The 21,371-nt window shown below is 46.4% G+C and overlaps 1 protein-coding gene across 1 annotated transcript; it reads left to right on the top strand.

Moving 5' to 3' along the window:
• Positions 1-1,015: 1,015 nt before the first annotated feature.
• Positions 1,016-21,365, top strand: Eif4ebp2 (eukaryotic translation initiation factor 4E binding protein 2). Its single transcript, XM_005360088.2, has 3 exons — positions 1,016-1,372; positions 17,492-17,677; positions 19,657-21,365. Exons 1-3 carry the CDS (start codon positions 1,228-1,230, stop codon positions 19,686-19,688), a joined length of 363 nt encoding a protein of 120 aa, XP_005360145.1. The 5' UTR covers positions 1,016-1,227; the 3' UTR covers positions 19,689-21,365.
• The last annotated feature ends 6 nt before the right edge of the window (positions 21,366-21,371 follow it).

Genomic DNA, 21,371 nt, shown 5'->3' with positions numbered 1-21,371 from the left:
ATTTATTTATTATGTATACAATGTTCTGTCTGTGTGTATGCCTGCAGGCCAGAAGAGGGCACCAGACCTCATTCCAGATGGTTGTGAGCCACCATGTGGTTCTGGGAATTGAACTCAGGACCTTTGGAAGAGCAGGCAATGCTCTTAACCACTGAGCCATTTCTCCAGCCCCTATTTAATAAATATTAAAAAAATATTTTTTAATGTGGATGATAGGGTTTGAACTCAAGTCCTGACAGTTGCACAGCAAGCAATCTTACAAGTGGACCTATCTCCTCACCTCCCACTTTTCATTACTTTTTCAGACAGTCTCGTATTCGTGACTGGCCTCAAACTAGCTATGTAGCATAGATGGGCCTTAAACTCGTAACCATCCTGCTTCTATTTTATCGTATGAGTGCTTTATCTGCATGTATGTATGTGCATTAAGAGTGTGTTGCAGAGGTCAGAAGATGAGGTCGGATACCCAGTGCTCTAAACCGCTGAGCCATGCATCCTGCGTCTAGAAGTCTAGAGAACAACTTGGGGGAGTCGGGGGGCCCCCCATTCCAAACCTTGTGGCTTCTGAAGATGGGACTCAGGTCGGCGGCTTGGTGGCATACCATTCTTTATCCGCTGAACCATCCACGGGACCCTCCAAAATTATACTTTTAATTATTAGATATAGCTGGGAAGCCGAAGTAGGCACCAGGAATACTGTTAGTTGACACCTACACACCACACTACAAATAAAAGCGAACGTCACCCACATTCAAGCTTAATTTCCATTCGGTCCCTTTGAGCTAAGTCCCGCCCCTCCAAATCCCGCCCAGCGCACCATGAAGGCCCCACCCTTCACGCCCACTTCCTGTTTTTTGGATTTCCGGGACGACCCTCTGGCTTCGCCAGCTCAGCCCCGCCCTCAGTTCCTCGATCAACACCCCCCCCTCGACACGCCTCCTGCTTGCGCCACATCCGGTCTCCATATTGCACTCCCCTCCCTCTTGCTCCCGCCTTCGCTCGCTTCCGGTAGTCACCGTTACCGCTGCTGCCGCTGCTGCTTCTGCTGCTGAGGCTGCGGGCGGAGGCCGGAGGACCGGGCGGCGGCGGCGGCGGGAGCGCAGCGGGACGACCGAGCGAGAGCCGGCGAGTTGAGAGCCGAGCGCTCTCTTTCTCCCGCTCTAGGAGCCAGTGCCTCCCGGGCCCCGCCGCCGCCGCCGCACAAAGCCGCGAGCCCGCGCCTGAGCCATGTCCGCGTCGGCAGGCGGCGGCCACCAGCCCAGCCAGAGCCGCGCCATCCCCACGCGCACCGTGGCCATCAGCGACGCTGCGCAGCTACCTCAGGACTACTGCACCACTCCCGGCGGGACGCTGTTCTCCACCACGCCGGGAGGTGAGTTGTCCGGGCCTGCCCTCCATCGCCGCTGGCGCGTGGCACTGTATGCTCGACCCGCCGCTTCCTCTCCCGGGCACGTCTGCCGCTCGGACTGTGTGCTGCAGAACGTGCACTCTGCGGGGCAGGACTCGTCTCTGGAGCTGCCCTTCGGGTTTTGGAGGAGGGAAGTCTGGGAGGGGGATCCGCCGCGGAATCGTCCGTTGACTTATCTGGCAGTGCTTAGAGCCCCGGGACGAGGCTGGCATGCACTGTGCATGCCTCGCCCAGTGTTATCCTCCTTTGGCAGCATTGTTTACTTTGTTGGAGGAGTCATCACAGGTCAGGGGAGCCCCAGGCTGGAGAATTGGCAAGGGGTGGTGGTGGTAAAATACCTCCTGTGGTAGCCCAGATGTTGGCTCTGGTAGAGGCGCTGTCAGCTTTCAGCTCAGGGCTTTGGGGGAGCGACTTTGAGATTGTGGACGGGGGCTTTGTCAAATAGCAAACACTAGTCGGATTAGGTTGCATGGTCGTAGGGAAGGGGCTTGTAGAGGGAGGCAGTGCAAAAGGAGGTGCCTGAGGTTGCTTTTCCAAAGATGACCCGGAACTGTTTACCAGCAACACTAGAGGTGAAACATGTTGAATTGGTCACGGGAAAGGAAGCGCAAAGGTTGTTTGTCCCTGTCCTGGGCCATTCTCTAGAGGGAGAAAGGAATCTTCTGGGCCTTAATGAAGGGAACTGGCCTTCCTTTTCTAATCTCAGAACTTTGCCTTCTTTTGGTGACCCAGGGGGTTGGCCTTTGGCTAGCTGGTGAAGATTTGGTTGGCAGTCTCTGCAGTCTGTACGGTTGGGTAGTCTTGACCATGGGGCAGGCCTCCCAAGTTCTCCTCAACCGATCACTTGCAAATTGGGCCTGGCCCTCCTGGAATCTTGTGCAATAGGAAGGTACAGAATAAGGGTTTGCCTTGCCAACACCAAGAGGTAGCAATCCAGATGCTGTGTGTGGTAGTTTGTGCCTGTGGTCCCATTCCTCTGGGAAGAAGAGGCAGGAGAGTTGCAATGTAAGGCCAGCCCCAGCTACATAAATGAGTCCCAGGACAGCTTGAGCTACAGGGTCAGACCCTGTCTCAAAAAAAAAAAAAAAAACAAAACCAACCAAACAAGGAAGGGAGCGATGGAGCAAAGCAAACAAAGCTAGGAGAAAAGTTGGCAGAGGATCCAGCCAGGCCAGTCTAGAGAAAGGGATGAATGCCCTGAAAGACCTTCAGAATGACTCTGGCAGAGGAAGCCATTCCTTAGGACTCTCCAGGTTAAAGAATGGGTAAGACAGGTCTACTCTGGAACAGTGGCTCCTGTTGCTGAAGAGACCTTTGGTTTGATCTATTCAAGACCAACAGGATTTAGGCTTTCTTTTCATGACTTTTTTTTTTTTCTTTTGAGACGATGTTTCACCACATGGTCCATCATACTACCTTGAACCTTGTGTGATCCATGCTGGCCTCAGATCCATGGTGTTCTTGCCTTAGTCTCCTGAGGGCTGGGATTGTTGTGTGTCCCTCCATGTCTGGTGGAACCAACAATCAGGAAAGATCTTGGTCAGCTCCAGATAAAATTGTCTTAATTTGAACTAATAACTCTTAAGAAACAGAGATTAGTGGCCAGCACTTGGCAGACAGGCAGGTTGGTCTCTGTGAGTTCAAAGCTAACTCATTCTACATAATGATTTCAGGACAGCCAATGTTACATAGTGAGACCCTGTCTCTTTAAAAGGAAAAAAAAGGATTATTTCCAGGGTGGTGGAGAGAGATCTGTACTTCTCCAGAGTTTTTTTATGGTTTTGGTCAGTAAAATGCCCATACTTCCAACAGTTCAGAGCACATGTCACAGTAACAGGTGCATTTAGCTCTAATTTACTTGGGGAGGAACCATAGTTTTAGCTGTATGTTAATCTTGCTCTCCTGAGAGAAGATCCAGAGACGATCTGTGGTCGTATTTCAAACCCCGAGCTGCTGTGCTTTCAAAAGAAGAAAAGGCACGTAGTCTTTAAGCCTTGCTTTAAAGATAGAAGCTGTCTTGCAGCTTGGATTAGTTCTAACATGCTTGGGAAGGTCTGCCGGAAATATGCATTCATTTGCTTTTCCACGACAGTTACCGCTCAGCCTGTGTCTGCAGAGCTTCTGCACAGTTTGTTTGTTTGGGGGTGGGGTCTCACTATATGCCCCTGGCGGGCCTGGAGCTCACAGAGAAGTGCCTTGTCTCTGCTTCGTGAGTACTGACATTAAAGGCCACTCACTATGCCTGGCAGTCTTTAGATTTTGATACAGGTCGGCTTGCTTCCTTTTTGAAAGGAGATAGCACTGTAAAACCAGGCCAGCCTCACCCTCAGCAATCCCACCTGCCTCTGCTTTTCTAATGCTGGGATTTAAAGTATGCACCACTCTGACTGGCTAAGCAGTCTTTTATAGCAGTTAACTCAGTGGTGGTTAGTTAAACAATGCTTGTTGACTTTTTCCACTTTAGAATGATTTGTCTGTGTGTGCGGTGGTTGAGACAGGGTTTCTCTGTGTTTTAGCTCTCTGGCTGTTCTGGGACTCTGTAGACCAGGCTGACCTTGAACTCACCAAAATCTGCCTGCCTCTGCTTCCCAAGTGCTGGGATTAAAGGTGTGCCACCATTGCTTGGCTGGAATGACTTTAAGGTGGTCTCGAGAGAGGGCTCAGCAGTTAAGAGTGTGCCTGCCAAACTTGCAGAGGACCTGAGTTCAGTTCCCAGCTTCCACACTGGGCTGCCTGTAACTCCCATCTTCAGGAGATCTCATACTCTCACCTGGCCTTTACTAGCATCTTCTGCACACGTGGCATACGTCTCATAGACACATACTTGTAGTATGAGCTGCTGGCAGGCCTGCTTTTCGTCCCTCCTGGCTCCCGCATGGTTAGCTTTACACCCGAAATAACAACACACAAAATGTATTCATTTAAACACTGCTTGGCCCATTAGCTCCAGCCTCCTACTGGCTAACTCTCACATCCTTATCAACCCATCTCCATTAATGTGTGTAGCACCACCAGGAAGATTCTAGCGTATGTCCATCTTGGGCTGGAGCTTCATCGCGTCTACCCCGGAGAGCAGAGGCATGGAGTCTGAGCTCACTTCCTCTTCCTCCCAGCATTCTGTTCTGTTTACTCCACCCACCTATGTTCTAACCTATCAGGCCAAGCAGTTTCTTTATTAATTAACCAATGACCTTCCTCCATCACATACTCATTTTAAAAAAAAAAAAGACCTTTGTGTGTGTACAGTGTTTTGGCTTGCCAGTAATGGTCAGAGAGCTTTGAGACAGGGTTTTTCTGTGGTTTTGGAGCCTGTCCTGGAACTAGCTCTTGTAAACCAGGCTGGTCTCGAACTCACAGAGATCCTCTTGCCTCTGCCTCCAGAGTGCTGGGATTAAAGGCGTGTGCCACCACTGCCCAGCTAGAGAGCAATTTTTTTATTTCCTTTTTCAAGACAGGGTTTCTCTGTGTGGCCCTGTCTGACCTGGAATCTCAAACTTAGAGATCTGCCTGCCTCTGCCTCCAATGCTGGGATTAAAGGCCTGTGCCATCACCGCCTGGCAAGAGAGCAACTTTCGATCTCTCCTTCCATTGGGGTTTCTGGTGTGGTGAGCACCTTTACCCCTGAGCTGCCTCCTACTTTGGAAAATTCTTCCCTCTGATGCTTTGTCTCTCTTCCTTGCACTAAGTCAGTTTATCTCCATGGTTCATCTTTAGTGGGTTTTGTGATCAGCACTTTACAGGAAACGAGCACAGCAGACCTAGGCAGCTGGTGCAGGCCTGTGCACCCAGCACTCTGGATGAGGAGACAGGATCACTACATGGCACTCTGTCTCCAAAAAATGAAGTGTTAAGTGTAGGTCTTGCTCTGCATGGGCTACAGATCTTGATTTGGAAGGGATGGAGGCTGCCAGTAACACTTGGAACAGTATGATCAAATGACCAGCTTACATACTTGAGACCTGAAAGCAGCCAGCTTGGACTGGGAATTTCTGCTTAGTGAGAAGGGAAGGGAGTGCATTTCCTGCCTTGAGCTTGTGAATATCTGAAGTGCCACACCCTTGGGGAGGGCATTGTAGGATCATCTTCTGTTTGCTGAATGCCCTGAAAAATTGGCCTTGCCCTGGCCTTGGTGGGCAAGAGCCCTTCATTTGTTGGAGACCCAAAGTAAGCAAGCCCAGCTGGAGGGTTTTTCAAAGCTCCCCTCTGTGGTTTGGAATTAAGAGCTGAACTAAAGGCACACTTGGCTGTGACATCTTGAGCTGCTTTTGCTGGTGTTAGGGGACAGGAAAGCTTGTTTCATTTTCCCATGTCTACACATGGAGCGATGGGTAGTAATCGCTTCTTGCAGTAGCAGCTGCTGTCTCCCTCATGGGAGGTGAGCATGTTCAGGGTGGAACTTTCTTGTTGGTTTGTTAGTCCAGTTAGCTGGAGGACCCAAATGAGGTGACTTTAGAATTAAAAGCCCCTGAGGCCTGAAGAAATGAATGTGTTGGGCAGCCTCAGATTCAGTTCTTCCTCCGCTGTCTTAGATGCTTACCTTCCTGGGAAAGAAGTTGGCAGACACTTCTACCTCTGGAATGCCAGCTCGCAACGTCTTTCTCCCTGTCTTTTCCTGAGAGACAAATGTTCTAGGTTAAGCAGAAGCCTAATGACCTTTAGCCTTCTTTGGTCCTCTCCTCAGTCACATTCTCAGTTATGGAAAAGAACAGTGCACACAGGAGCAGCAGAGGGCCACTAATCGCTATGGCCTGAAATCCATGTGTTTTCTCGTCTCTGCTAGGTTTCCTAGGACAGAATTACCTCGGGCTATTAGTAAAATCTGGAAATAAACAAGAAGGCCTGAAGAAGTGGAAATAATCCCCATTAGACTAAAGTGTGCTCTTTTTTTTTTTTTAAAAAAAAAAAAAAGGAAAGGAAAGGTGTATTGGGCGAACCTGCTTTATGAGCTGATTCTTACTGGCTACAGGGATAATAGAGTTTCTCAGTGAGTTTGGTCTGTTTATTCTGAGACAACAAAATGTCTTTAGCTTCATTTTGTTCTCTTCTGTGTGTGTGTGTGGTGCGTGCCCCAATGGGCCCATGCAGAGGCCAAGAATTGCTTGCTTACTTATCACCCTTTAGACAGGGTTTGTTTGCTGAACCTAGAGGTTTGACTAGACTAGGTTAGCTACCCAACAGGTTCCGTTCCAGCACTGGGGACTTGAACTCAGATCCTCACGATTATGTACCAAACACCTCTTTTTCTTTAACTTTAGTTAACTTTAGTTCTTAGCCTCGGCACTTCATTGTTATGAGTGAGAGATACACATCACATCACTCTGCCTTGTTATGCCAGGAAAATGGCAACTGCTTACTTCAGTATTACAGACTGCCGTGGGATGGCATTCTGCCAGGGTATCCTTCAGGCTTTGTGCTGAATTTGGAGGGCATGGCTTTGCTTTGCCAGCCTGGTGAAGGCTGAGGTCGTTTCTTGTCAAGGCAGCACTGGGAGAGAGGAATCGTTCAGATGAGGGGTGACTGGAAAGGTAGAGCTGCTGTTCCAAATACAGAACGGCCCCTCCTCTGGTCACCATCCCTCAGAGGGAATAGAGAAACTGACACCTGCACCCCAAAGTCATTGAGCAGAGACCTTTCCAGACCTGGAGTCTTAAAGGCAGTTTTCGCTGAGGGATTTTATATGACTATGGATTCTGTAGCCTTAGCTTGTATGTAAAGACTTGCGGATTAGACAGGACAGTTAAGTGTGGGAAGCTGCTTCATCTAGTGAGCAGGAGAGGAAGGGGCCTGGGTCCTTGGTGAGTTTGGTGAATTGAAGGGCTTCCTAGCTCCAAGTCTTTTAGGATGGAGATTTTTTGCATGTCCATTTATAGAACCTAAGCTCTGTTGAGACTTGTAGATAAGACCTAGGCTGCCATTTCCAAATCCGTCACTTGGGTGTGGGCATGTGTGCTTTTGTTTTTGAGGTATTGCTGTGTAGCCTTGGCTGGCCTGGAAGTCACTAAGTATGCCTGCCCGACTGGTCTCAAAGTCAAAGAGATCTGCCTGCCTCTGCTTCCTGAGTGCTAGGGTTAAAGACGTGTGCTGCCATAGCCAGCCTTTCTTTGTTATTTTATCTATAAAACCTTTGTTCTTGGGTTCAGTGGTGTTTTCTTGTAATTCCAGCACTTGGGGTCTGGGGTTGGTAGATCAAAAACAATGAAGCAAAATCCTAGTTTGTTTTTTTTTTAAATATTTATTTATTTATTATGTATACAATATTATGTCTGTGTGTATGCCTGAAGGCCAGAAGAGGGCACCAGACCTCATTACAGATGGTTGTGAGCCACCATGTGGTTGCTGGGAATTGAACTCAGGACCTTTGGAAGAGCAGGCAATGCTCTTAACCTCTGAGCCATCTCTCCAGCCCCCTAGGTTTTTTTTTTTTTCTTTTTTTTTGGCTTTTCAAGACAGGGTTTCTCTGTGGCTTTGGAGCCTGTCCTGGAACTAGCTCTGTAGACCAGGCTGGTCTTGAACTCACAGAGATCCGCCTGCCTCTGCCTCCCGAGTGCTGGGATTAAAGGCGTGTGCCACCACTGCCCAGCTAGAGAGCAATTTTTTTATTTCCTTTTTCAAGACAGGGTTTCTCTGTGGCTTTGGAGCCTGTCCTGGAACTAGCTCTGTAGACCAGGCTGGTCTCGAACTCACAGAGATCCGCCTGCCTCTGCCTCCCAAGTGCTGGGATTAAAGGCGTGCGCCACCATCGCCCGGCTCCTAGTTTGTTTTTTAACGTCTGTCAACAGCTGTCCATCCTGAGTGTTCCTAGTTTGGCTTTGTGTCTGTGTGCATGAAAGCATCACTGTTCTATTGATGTGTTCTACCTAGTTTTGGAGACAAGGTTTCTCACTGAATGGTGCTCATTGATTGATTGGCTAGCTGGTGAGCTTTTGAATTCCCCCCCCTCCAACATAATATTTTTATTCATTATTTGGAAATTTCATACCAAGCATCCCAATCACACTCACTTCCCAGTCCTCCCAGGTCCATCCCACCCACCTTAGTGATGACCTCCTCCCAAAAAAAGGAGAAAATTCACTTTGTATTGCATGTTTACTAACTGGAACATTATTGCTGTAAAAAAGCTGAGTCCTTCCCCACCCACATCTCTGACAGAGCCATCATTTGTGGAGAGCTACACTTCAGCAACCTTATTATAATTTTTAAGTGTTCTCTTCGATGGCTTTCTGTCTAGTCAGTTACCTTTTCCGGGAGGAAGTACTTCATTTTTTTGAGACAGGATCTTGCTAAGTTGCCATGGTCAACCTTGAAGGTGCTCTGTCACCCAGGCTGACTTGGAACTTTCTCCCTGACTCAGCCACCAAGGTAGTTGGGATTTGAGGTCTTTGCCACCAGCCCTGTTCAAAAGCCTAGTTTTTAAAGACCACCTCATCTTGTTCCTAGATCATAGCTTGGAGAAGGTAAAAATCTCAACAGGCAAAAATAATTGTATTGAGAAATACAGTCTGGTCCTGTGGCTTCCTGTTATCTGCAGAGATGGTCTCAATCCTTGTCTAGATCTGTATTTGGTTTTCTTGACCAGTTCTACTGGGTACGGCCTTCAGTGTGGTGGTGTGTGGCACACTGATCTTTGGGAGAAAGCAGTCTTCCCATTAAGTAAAATCTTAGCTGTGGGCACTTAAAGCTCTGGGCTGTGGCAGCTGTGGGCTCTTACAGGTGCCTTTAACTAGAAGGTGAGGAAATTCTATTCCTAGTTTGCTGGATATAATCATCCTGAAAGAATGTTAGGGATCTTTTGGAGGGACGTGGTTTTGAGGATAAAGCTCAAAGCCTCTGCCATTTGAATGACCCTCTCAGACCCAGAGTTTTTCTTTTAGTGAGGTGATCATGTGACTTGCTTTATTCTTTTAAGATATAGTCCATAGCCGGGCGATGGTGGCGCACGCCTTTAATCCCAGCACTCGGGAGGCAAAGGCAGGCGGATCTCTGTGAGTTCGAGACCAGCCTGGTCTACATACAGAGCTAGTTCCAGGACAGGCTCCAAAGCCACAGCGAAACCCTGTCTCGAAAAACCAAAAAAAAGATGTAGTCCATAAACCGGGCAGCACTTTTAATCCCAGCACTTGGAGCAGGCAAATCTCTGTTACAGAGAACTCCTGCCTCAGAGGAAAAAAAAGGTGTTATTGCACACCTTTATTCCCAGCACTTGAGAGCAGAGGCAGGCAGATCTCTGTGAGTTTGAGGCCAGCAAAGAATTCCAGGACAGTTAGGGCTGTTACATAGAGAAACCCTGTCTCAAAAAACAAAACAAAACAAAAGGTATATTCCGTTAATTAACTTTTCAGCTGTCAAGTCAGCCTCGCACTCTGGCTAAATCTCCCTTGTTCTTGTACTGCTCCTCTTTAGATGTTGCTGGATTTGCTTTGCTGGGTTTTAGTTGTATACTGATGAAGGACAGTACTCTGTTTTTCTTGTGTCTTCTTTACCAGTTTTGCAATTAAGGTAATAACATTTCATTCAATTTTAATTCTTTGGAAATGTCTTTCTGTGTATAGTGGGCATGCTGACTGTATTTTAGGATAGATGTTGCTCTGTGGATTCAGAGGTATTTAGCAGGAGTGCAGCAGGTTCCGTTGGGATTCGGACTGTTAGGAGCTCTTAGGTCTTGTATTACTTCTACATTGACATGAAGTGGCTCTTGTGTTTGAGGCAGAACCTCAGTATCTCCTTGGCTGGTCTGAAACTAGCTGTGTAAACGGTACTGGCCTGAAACTCATAAAGATCCACCTACTTCTGCCTGCTTGACTTAAGTTTTTGTGCCACCATTGACCATGCCCAACTCCTAAAACTTTAAACTAGCAGCAGGAAACAGGGTAGGTGGGTGTATCCAAGGGATGAGTGAGTCCACACTCTTCATTGTGAGGAAAAGTGGAGGGTGGTGGTAGGTGTGAGTTGGTTTTAGACCTGGCCAAAAGCAGTGACCTTGAGGAGGAAATAGTCGGGCTGAAAGCCTAAGTTGAATTTGTGTTTTCCCATGCCACTTGGAATGATGTGTAGTTTATCATTAGCATTACCAAAACTTGACAACATATGACATGAGATTTAATCCAGAGACCTGTTCCATGAGGCAGTCAGAAGCCTGGGAGATCCAACCTGCACTTTCTTTCAGGTGTTTCTGTGGAGAAGATTTATTTCCAGGTGAATGTTCAAATCCAAACAGTAGTGGGGATGCTTGATTTGACTCGGATTTCCGGAGACACACTAGACAGGGTCGGTTGGGATTTGGTATTATTAGCTGGTTTTGTTTTTCCTTTTCCTTTCTTCCTTCCTTCCTTCCTTCCTTCCTTCCTTCCTTCCTTCCTTCCTTCCTTCCTTCCTTTCTTAATTTTTGTTTATTTTTCTTTTGATTTGAAACTAGGTCTCTGTAGCCTAATCTGAGCAGAACTAAGCCTATGACCTTGAATTTAAGATCCTGCCTCTGCTTCCTGAGTACTAGGATTGCAGGCGTGTACTAACTACCACGCCTGTTTATGTCTGTGCAGCGATTGCACCAAGGGTTTGTGCATGTTCGGCAAGTATTCTACCCACTGAGCTACATCCTCGGGCCTCTGTTATTAGCCTTAGAGAACACCTGATTCAACTCATTATGCAACCCAGACTTTGCCTCAGTGCCTGTGTTAATTGTGTTGTCCCGTGTCTCTGTGTCACTGTGATTTACATTGATTTCTTTGTAAAGAAGGCATCTGTCAGCTGCTCTTCAGGGTCTCCCCAACAGTGCTTCCTAGCAGGACACAGCCATTCCTCTCTGGCCTATGCAGTGATCAGATGGGTCTGTCCTTGAGTACTTGCATTTGGTAACCTTTGCTCCTGGTTGCTGGGGAATGGGTTTAGAGGATTTCTTAGACCATCCATAGAACTTTACAGGTCTCCATTTGCCACGGCATTTAGTCGCATTATGATAGAAGGCCCCAAACTCCAGTTGTGCTTTTAGCTGTCCTAAAAACAGTCTCAGTTTTGAGGGATTTAGTGGCTGAGCAAAGTAAATGTGATTTGGCCACCACCAGTCTCCTGGGGGCCTCCAGCTTAGGCAACCTTTAGTTTTCTTTGGATTATCAGCCACAGGACTTTTTAACAGTCTATTCATCGAGGGCCTCCATGAAGAACAAATGTTTGTTAAAACTAAAACCTGGACTCTGGTGCAGGCAGACAGACCTTCCCAAGCGTGGGGGGATAAGCTCTCTATCATCTGTCACATGTTTCTGCATCTTCCTTCTCTGTTATTAAGGGGTAGGGGAGGCCCAGCCTTCTTCTGAGTGCTTTAAAGTTACTGACTGCTAGAGATCTTGTTTCTGACTTCTTGATTGTCCTTGCTGGGCTGGAGGAAGGGCTCAGTGGTTCAGAACATGTGCTACTCTTGCAGAGGACTGGAGTTTGGTTCCCAGAACCCCGTCAGGCCCCTAACAGCCTCCTCTAACTCCAGCTCCAAGAGACCAGCACCTTCTGGCCTCTTTGAGCACCTGCATTCTATATGCATAATTAAAGATTAAAAATAATTTTTTAAATTTTTTTTTGTTTTTTGAGATGGAGTTTCTCTGTGTAACAGCTCTGACTGTCTTGGAACTCACTTTGTAGACCAGGCTGACCTCGAACTCATAGAGATCTGCCTGCCTCTGCTGGGATTAAAGGTGCCACCACTGCCTGTCTAAAAATAAATCTTAAAAAGAATTCCCCCCCCCTTTAATCCCAGTACTTGGGAGGCAGAGGCAGGCGGATCTCTGTGAGTTCGAGGCCAGCCTGGTCTACAAGAGCTAGTTCCAGAACAGGAACCAAAAAAAAAAAAGCTATGGAGAAACCCTATCTCAAAAACCCATAGACTACCAAGGTTGCTTGCCAAGTACTGTTTTTTTTTTTTTTTTGTGGTGGTGGTGGTTGATTGTTGTTGTCTGTCTGTTTTGCTTTGTTTTATTTTATGATAGTCTGACTGTAGTCCTGGCTGGCCTGAAATTCACTGTGTAGACTAGGTGCTGGGATTAAAGGCATGTACCATCAAACTCAGTCTGTTGCTTTATTTTTAACTGTTTCTTTTTAAATGTTACCAATGTGTGTACTGAGGTACATGTGTGAACCTCAGGGATGACTTCTATTGTGGGATCCAGGGGTTGAACTCTGGGCTTCAGGTTTGTGCACCAAGTCCTTTTACCCAGTGAGCCATCTTGTTGGTGCTTGGTTCTTTTTAAATTCAGTTTGTCCACCGGCCTGCTTGCCTGCTTGCCCAGCACTGGAGCTATATGAGTGTGGAGCATGTCCTCACGTACTACTGTGACTGCACCATCTAATCACCCGTTGTTTTCATTCAGTTTTCTCGTGCCGTCTGCTGCCCTGGCGATGTCAGTCCTCTTCTGTGTGGAACGGAAGTGTCTTTTTCTTTTGTGTTTCTGTTGTGTTGGAGTTCAGACTTAGAGCCTTGCCATGCTAGACAAGTACTCTACACCCAGTTAGTCTGCAGTCCGTACACTGCCCTCCTAAAGGTGGTAGTCAGATTACTATGAGTTCAAGGCCAGCCTGAGCTACAGAAAGAGACCCTGCTTCTCCCCCCAAAAACAAAAAAAGTTTGTCTACAAGTTCACATGTGTCAAGGACATGGAATATTTTCATTTTTAATAGATTGTCTTTGATTCTTTACCATAAATACAAATATCCATTTAGGAATTAAAGGAATATTTTTCCTGATAATTAACATTTTTCTTTGAATAGCTCGATTCTTTGGGATGCCAAGTGCTTATTAATCACTAACATTCTGGTTGCTAGTGCTGTTTTGTGTGTGTGTGTGTGTGTGTGTCCATGCCATTTGGTATGTAACTACCAAATAGTAACTTATTTATTTACTTATTTGGGGTTTTTGAAACAGGGTTTTCCTGTGTAACTCTGACTGTCCTGGAACACACTGTAGATCAGGCTGGCCTCACACTCACAGAGATCCACCTGCTTCTGCCTCCTGAGTGCTGGGATTAAAGGCGTGCGCCACCACTGCCCAACCCAAATCAGTAAATTCTTTAACCTACAATGACTCAAAATTCAATAAATTGGTGTGGAAAGGTAGTAATTTAGCTCAGTAGGTACAACTGAATAAAACTGGTCAAAAGTAAAAACTTGTACATTGGGAACTACAAAATGTTGCGTGGCCATTAAAATAGGTAAAGGGACTTGCCGCTAAGCTTGAATTTGATTCCCAGGACCCATGTGGTGGAGGAGAGAAGAGACTTCTTCAAGTTGTCCTCGGAGCTCCACGTGTACTCCATCTCCTGTATGCCCTCGAACAACCAGGTGCATGTACGTGCACACACACTACGTAATGCAATTTAAAAATTAATATTGAGGTGCCGGAGAGATGGCTTAGAGGTTAAGAGCACTGGCTGCTCTTCCAGAGGTCCCGAGTTCAATTCCCAGCAACCATATTTGTAGTGGAATATGATGCCCTCTCTGGCATAAAGGTGTACATGCAGATAGAGCACTCATATGCATGAAATAAATAAGTCTTTTTTAAAAATTAATGTTGAAAGAGATTCAAGAGGCACTTACTGTTGATAGATTAGGAAATGATGCACACAGACAGGCGTCAGAGTTCAAGCTCACATCTTTGGGAACAGCCTTGGAACTCTACAGGACCTAAAATAGCTCTCATCTCCGGGTTTCAGAATGTGTGGTTTGCACTTGTATGTGGAGCAATGGGAAAGAATTGAGAAGCCAGAAGTAGTATGTATGCCTTCTCAGTGCACCCCTCCCCCATCCAGTAGACGTTCATAGCAATTCACATTGAACCTCTTTTCAGTAGACAGTGGCTACTGAAAAGAGGCTACAACTGGCTGCTCTCCCAGAAACAGAATTTGGACCCACAGTCATAGGTAGAGTTCCTGGAATAAAAACAGGAAACAGAATTTATAACCTTGGATTAAGTAATTTCTTAGACTTGACAACAAAACCACAAGCAATAGCAACAAATATATATATTGGATCTCATTGCAGTTAAACACTAGAACCTGAGGTGGTGGCACATATGAACCCAGCATTTAGAACTCGATTGTGTGTATTAGATGGGGCAAGTTCTAGGTCAGCTAGGGATTTAAACATTTTATTTTCTTTTTATGCTTCAAAGAATGACATCACTGAACACATGCCCCTGGGTTCAATCATCAGGACTGGGGGAGGGAGAGAGATGGGAGAAGAGAGAGAGGGAGAAAATATATAAGCAGAAATAAATTGTGTGTGTGTTTATATCCAGACTATAAAAAATAATGCTGGAGATCTCAGTCAGTGGTAGAGCACTTGCCTCAGATACACAAGCTTGTGGGTTCAATCCTCAGCACACGCACACACATTTTGAGGGGATGATTAAAACACAGTAAAAGGTCAGAGGTCCTGACACCTTTTTCCAAAGGTGATGGATATTAGAAAAGCCAAAGGACATGAGGTGCAGAGCTGACAGAATTAGTCATTAGGGAAGGCAGAGTAGGTCAGTACAGGGGAGGTCAGCTAGGGCGGCTAGCATGAAAAAGACCCCACGGTGTAAACTGCACTGTGAGAAGTTGGGGTCTCACATTGCTGGCAGGAGTGTGAAGTCTGCGGTCATTGGAAAACAGCAGTTCCTCAGTTAGCATGTGACTTAGCATTCCATATTGGGATGTGCTCCAGGAAATGGCTGTTCACACCATAACCTGTGCATGGATATCTACATCTTAAATTGGTGTCATTCCTAATAGTCAAGGTGTTGCAACAGCCACATATCCGTCCACTGATGAAGAGATTAACAACTGGTTTGTTCACATTACTGGTATCTCCCCCAACCATGGGGATGGATTTCAGAACATCCTCTGGGTGCTGGAGACTACAAGAAGCAGTAGGCCGTGGCTGCTGATTTCCTCTATACATCCCTGTGTAAGTTAGGCACAGCAAGAGATCAGTAGTAACTGATGATAAAATAATTGAAACTGCAGTTGTAATGAAAGTTATTTGAAACTTAAATCTTTGCTTTCTTACCACTTTGAAAACACGGCAAAACCTCAGAAAAGGGAGGACTACTATCTGTAATTTATAAGTTTAATTATGGCAGCACCTTAGATCGTTGTCTTATTGTGGTTAAAAGACTGGATTTTAATGTACTATCAAAATTTTGGTGTGCTCTGCCAAACCTGATGAGCTGAGTTCTATCCCTGAGAACCACATGGTAGGAGAGAACAGAACAGAATTCTGGAAGTTGTCTTCTGACCACCACATGCTCATGTGTACATACATACTGTCATATAAAAAGAAAAGCATTTCAGCTGGGTGTGGAGTGCTTGCCTATAATCTCAGCATTTAAAATCTGAGGCAGGAGGATACCAAGTTCAAGGCCAGCAGGGTTGCATAGGGAAGCATTGTCAAAACAAGATTGGGGCTGGAGAGATGGCTCAGCAGTTAAGAGCTCAGCACTCACAACCATTCATAGGCACACACATTGTGCACATACATACAGGTAGGCAAAACATTCATACATGTAAATAAATTTTAAAAAAGGAAAAAGTGACAAAAGTTTAAGGTAGTAAATGTGCGAAATACTCCAAGTTGATAATTATCTGGTATACATATGAATTAGAATGTTATTATACCCCATAAATAGGTTAGTCGATAGTGAGGGTGTCAGACAAATGTGTAGAGTCAGTCCACTAAAGCTCTTTCCCCTTTGTTAGAAAAAGCCATTGTGTCTGTCCCCTTTCAACCTTTGACCCCTAATCTACATAGCTTAATAATAAGCAGATTATGGGTTTCCAAACAGATTAGAAGTATCAAGTTGGGATGACTAGAAAAGAACGTGTTATGAACACAATTCAGTGTAGAAGCTTTGATATGCATGCAGTGTGATTGGACTAAATGGTGGGGGGCTTAGGTACAGATAAACCTGAGGGGTTGGCTTGTGATGAGAGTAGTATCCTCGTGAGTGGCGGTGACTGCAAGCTTGCTTCTCCATCTGACTGACTGCAAGTGGTTTGTTGTATTAATATTTATTTTATGTCCATGGCATGGGCTTATATTGCCAAAGTGTGCAGAGGTCAAAGGACAACTTTTGGGGCTGGAGAGACTGCTCGGAGAGCACTGGAAGCTCTTCAAGAAGACCTGGGTTCTGCTCCCAGCTCCCACATGGTGGCTCATAACACCAGTAACTGCAGTTCCCCGGGATCCAGTGCTTCCTGGCCTCAGTACGTTCAGAACACACACGTACATGCTGGCAAAATACTCATTTGTAAATTAACAATAATCTTGTTTTTAAAATGGACAGACTTTGGCAAGCACCCATTTCCTTCCACCATGTAAGACCCAGTGTTGAACCTGTTAAACAGGCTTAGCAGCAAGTTCCTCTGTCTGCTGAGCCATCCTTAGGTCTATGTTTGAAGAAATAGGGTATTCTGTCTCTCTAGAGGAGGTGGTCAGCCTCCAGGTTTCTTTGGGTAGCCTTTAATAGAAGGTGCTTATCTACTTTTTTCACATACTTGTTTATATTTGCTTAGTCTTTGATTAAGAAAATTATCTTGATGGGGGCTGGAGAGATGGCTCAGTAGTTAAGAGCATTGGCTGCTCTTCCAGAGCCACATGACAGCTTACAGCTTACAGCTGTCTGTAATTCCAGATGTATTGAGTGATGTGAAAAGCACAGGTGAAGGGGAGGGAAGTGGCATTGGAGCTGAGTGTTGAAGAATCAAAGGAGTTTCCCAGAAGCAGAGCACCTTGCCCTCCCTGTTCATGGGGAGGGGGTAGTCTCTCCTTTTAGCTGGATTGATGCCAGGGATTAGGTGACATTGGAAGGGATTCTGGGTGGTCATTGCCTGTCTGTTATTCTTCCTCTTCTCTCTGAGATTCCCCGTTACTTTTGTCTGCTCCCAGAGCAGTTATTTGAAGTGCTTTGGTCTCCCCTGGTAGGCACAGCTGATCCAGCAGTCTGCCTGGGAATTGCCTGACTCTGGCCTCTGAAGAGGACTGAGCCACACAAGTAGCCAGCTTCAGTAGTCATTATGTTGGGGTACCTTAATTTAATTGGAACTCTTCAACCTTGTGTTTTAGGAACACGAATCATTTATGACCGAAAGTTTCTGTTGGATCGTCGCAATTCTCCCATGGCACAGACCCCGCCTTGCCATCTGCCCAATATCCCTGGAGTCACCAGCCCTGGCACCTTAATTGAAGACTCTAAAGTAGAAGTGAACAACTTGAACAACCTGAACAATCATGACAGGAAGCACGCAGTTGGTGAGGGGCTGAGCTGGGGAGGTGCTAGAGTGGACTGTAGACTGGGACATGCTACTTCATCAAAGCACAGCTGAGTGCGGTCGTGCGTGTGACGTGTCCTCTCCTCCCAAACATCTACTGAAGTGATTTCAGTTTCCACCTAATTGCTAGGGAAAACCAAATCAGGATGGGAACCAGATGTAGTGATTTACACCTGCAGTCCCAGCACTCAGGAGGCAGATACGGGCAGGTCTCTGGGAGTTAGAGGCCACCTGGTCTATATAGGTAGACGCAGTCTTTTAATTTTAATTTTTATTTTTTTTGTTTTTTTGTTTTTTTCAAGACAGGGTTTTTCTGTGGTTTTGGAGCCTGTCCTGGAACTAGCTCTTGTAGGCCAGGCTGGTCTTGAACTCACAGAGATCTGCCTGCCTCTGCCTCCAGAGTGCTGGGATTAAAGGCATGCGCCACCACCACCCGGCGATGCAGTCTTTAAAAAGATGGCAACCCGGGGGCTGGAGAGATGGCTCAGAGGTTAAGAGCACTGACTTTCCTTCCAGAGGTCCTGAGTTCACTTCCCAGCAACCACATGGTGGCTCATAACCATCTGTAATGAGATCTCGTGCCCTCTTCTGGCTTGTAGGCACACATGCAGCCAGAACATTGTAAACATAATAAATTAATCTTTAGGAGGCTTGGAGAGATGGCTCAGTGGTTAAGAGCATTGCCTGCTCTTCCAAAGGTCCTGAGTTCAATTCCCGGCAACCACATGGTGGCTCACAACCATCTGTAATGAGGTCTGGTGCCCTCTTCTGGCCTGCAGGGATATACACAGATAGAATATTGTATACATAATAAATAAATAAATGAATATTTTTTTAAAAATTAATCTTTAAAAAAAAAAAAGGATGGCAACCCAAAGGTGAATTAGAACCATGCCTAAAGTTACATAGACACAATTGCGCACACACGTTGTTCCTGCGACCTCCTTGCATGAACAAGTGTGCACATGCAACATGCACACATTCACCTCAAAGCAGAATCTTAGGCCACCTGCTTCCATCACCTGACGGGGGGGGGGGGGGGGCGAGATCTGCCATCTTCATTGAGTGACTATAGTGGGCTGCCCTGCACCTTCAGAGCAGGACGAGATGAGGTGGCCTTGTGCTCACCTCAGACTTTGTGTTTCATGTTTTCTGAAACTCCAGTTAAGGTGTTTTCAATTTTGTTTGTTTACTTGGGTTTTGGTTCCGAGGGGGCCAAGGTCTCGCTCTTGGCCAAGGCTGCAGAAAATTCACCATGAAGCCCAGACTGGCCTCAGACTTGCAGCAATCTTCCCGCCTCAGCTTCCTGAGTGCCTGAATTCTGGGTGTAGGCTGTCACACCTCTCTCCCCCCCACCCCACTGCAAGTGTCAGTTCAGAGCAGGAGCCAGGTTCAAAGACTCCAGAAGTGTGCTCCCTTGTGACCAGGAGCTGCGATGGGGTTGGTCTGTGGAAAAGCAGCTGGAAACATCCCCTTACACCTCACCTGGTGTGACTCTCCTCTCCACACCCACCCCCAGATGAGACTGACTGGCCAAAACAAAAATAAATGAGGTTTTATTGCTATGTAGCCCAAGCTCACCTCAAATTTAAGTATTGAATTTGAATGCTAGTATTACCCTCAGGAGTAGGTATCGTGGGCCACAGGAAACAGGATTTTTTATTAGTTTTGCCCTTTGCAGGTAGAGAAAGACGTTGAAAACAGCTTTGCTGGGCTGGAGAGATGGCTCAGAGGTTAAGAGCACTGATTGCACTTCCAGAGGTCCTGAGTTCAATTCCCGGCAACCATATGGTGGCTCACAATCATCTGTAATTCAGTCGGGTTCCCTTTTCTGGCATGCAGACAGAACACTGTATACATAATAAAGAAAGAAAGAAAGAAAGAAAAAACTATTAAAAAAGAAAACAGCTTTGTTATTACTCTCTGTACTAAACTTCTCTTTTCTTTCCTTCTAACCAGGGGATGAGGCCCAGTTTGAAATGGACATCTGACTGCTACACAATCTAAGGAGGCTTCAGCACAGCGGCCCATGTGACCTGACTGGGCCAATAGGAGCGCAGTGAACCGAGAAGCCGGCAGTTCCCCTCCCCTCCCTCTGGGTGCCAAATGATGGGAGATAAAGCTCCATTGACCACAACTTCCCTGTCTCCTGCCCCTGCCCCCTTAAGGTTAGGATGAAAGCCCTTGGATTACTCTGGAACTGAGCGGTTGGTCCTTGGAGGAAAGCAGTCCCTGTAACTTGCCTGTTCATTTCCTAAGAATCTTCTGCCCCCTTCTGATTTGCCCCAAGTCCAGGAACTCTCTAAGAAGAAGCACCGCTGCTTGGGGTGACTGGGGAGGGAAGGAGGTTTGGTGCCCATTGCTGTTCCTGTACTCTCTTCTGTCTTCCTCCCTGCATCCCATTGGTGAGTCAGTGCTGGATGTGGGATCTTTAAACCATTCTGAAGAATGATAAACAAAATGAGCTGCTTGCCCTATCCCTGGAGATGTTTGTCCTTGGTGCTGGAGCATAGCTCTTGTACCTCCTGTGTGTAGCTCCGACTGCATTCCTGGGACACATGGCATGAGCTCCCTTTTCTCTAGGGAGAAGGCTTCTGTCCTGGGTGTGATGGCTCATCTCTTATCTAATTCATTGGCACAGGTATTTTTTAAACCTTCCTTCTGAAGAGACTCCTGGGTGACCAGGTGGTCTTTGCTTGTCTGCCATTCTTCTTACCTGCATCTTGCAGGCAGAGTCTTCTTCACTCCAAGATGCCCTGGGACTTCTGTCTGCTCCTAGAGCAGTTATTTGAAGTGCCAGTGCTTTGGTCGTTGTTACCTGGTGGGCACAGCTGGTCCCAGCGGTCTGCCTGAGAATGCCCTAACTCTGGCCTCTGTAGAGGACTGAGCCACACAAGTAGCCAGCCCTAGTAGTCATGGTTTAAACCTGATAGACTTTAGCAGGTTTGCTGCCCTGCAGTTTATTATATTTTGAGTTTAAAGTTGACTCCCCTATTCCCCTCCTCTGAATCTGCTTTATCCTTGGCTGCCGAGAGAGAAGCATGGGCTGAAAGAGTGCGTTCCTCCCAGTTTCCTTCTCCTCCTCATTGTAGACCTTCCTTCTCTCCTTTTCAAACCTCACTCTCTTTCCTTCTGGTTCTTCTACCAGGCCATTTTCTAAATCTACATCAAAGATACCTCCCATGTTGGTATCTGATAATATCTGTCTCTTCTCTTATCAGAGGAGAGACTTTTTATTTTTAAGATGACTACAGACCTATTTTTAGATAAGTTTTCAGTACGATTTTGAACTGCAACTTTTTTAACAAAACATCTTCCAGTATTAGGAAGGTTATAAAAAAATGTTCCTAGGCAAGTCTGCTGTCTTCACTGTTGGTTATCTCTCATAGTTCCTTATGAGTGCTTTCCTGTGCTCTCAAGTTTAGGGGTCTATTTGGAGTATAGTGGTTTGTGAAACTGGACTAGTCTGCCTTGCTATGAGTTGTTGGCGAAAACTTCATTCCTTTCTTTTACCTTTTTGCTCTCTTGCTCCACCCTGCCCCACTCTCCTGGTACTGTGGACCGACAGGGAGATCCCAGGAGAGAGAGGCCCCCATAGACAGGCTGGTGCATCCGTCCTCCTACAGGAAGACAGTACAGCAGCCACTGGTGTCCTGGGAGTTTCTTTTCTTTTT

The sequence above is a fragment of the Microtus ochrogaster genome, linkage group LG2 (assembly GCF_000317375.1).
Source record: "Microtus ochrogaster isolate Prairie Vole_2 linkage group LG2, MicOch1.0, whole genome shotgun sequence".
NCBI classification, from domain to species: domain Eukaryota; kingdom Metazoa; phylum Chordata; class Mammalia; order Rodentia; family Cricetidae; genus Microtus; species Microtus ochrogaster.
Note: the sequence above shows the minus strand (reverse complement) of the source record. Positions and strands in the feature narration are given on the sequence as shown.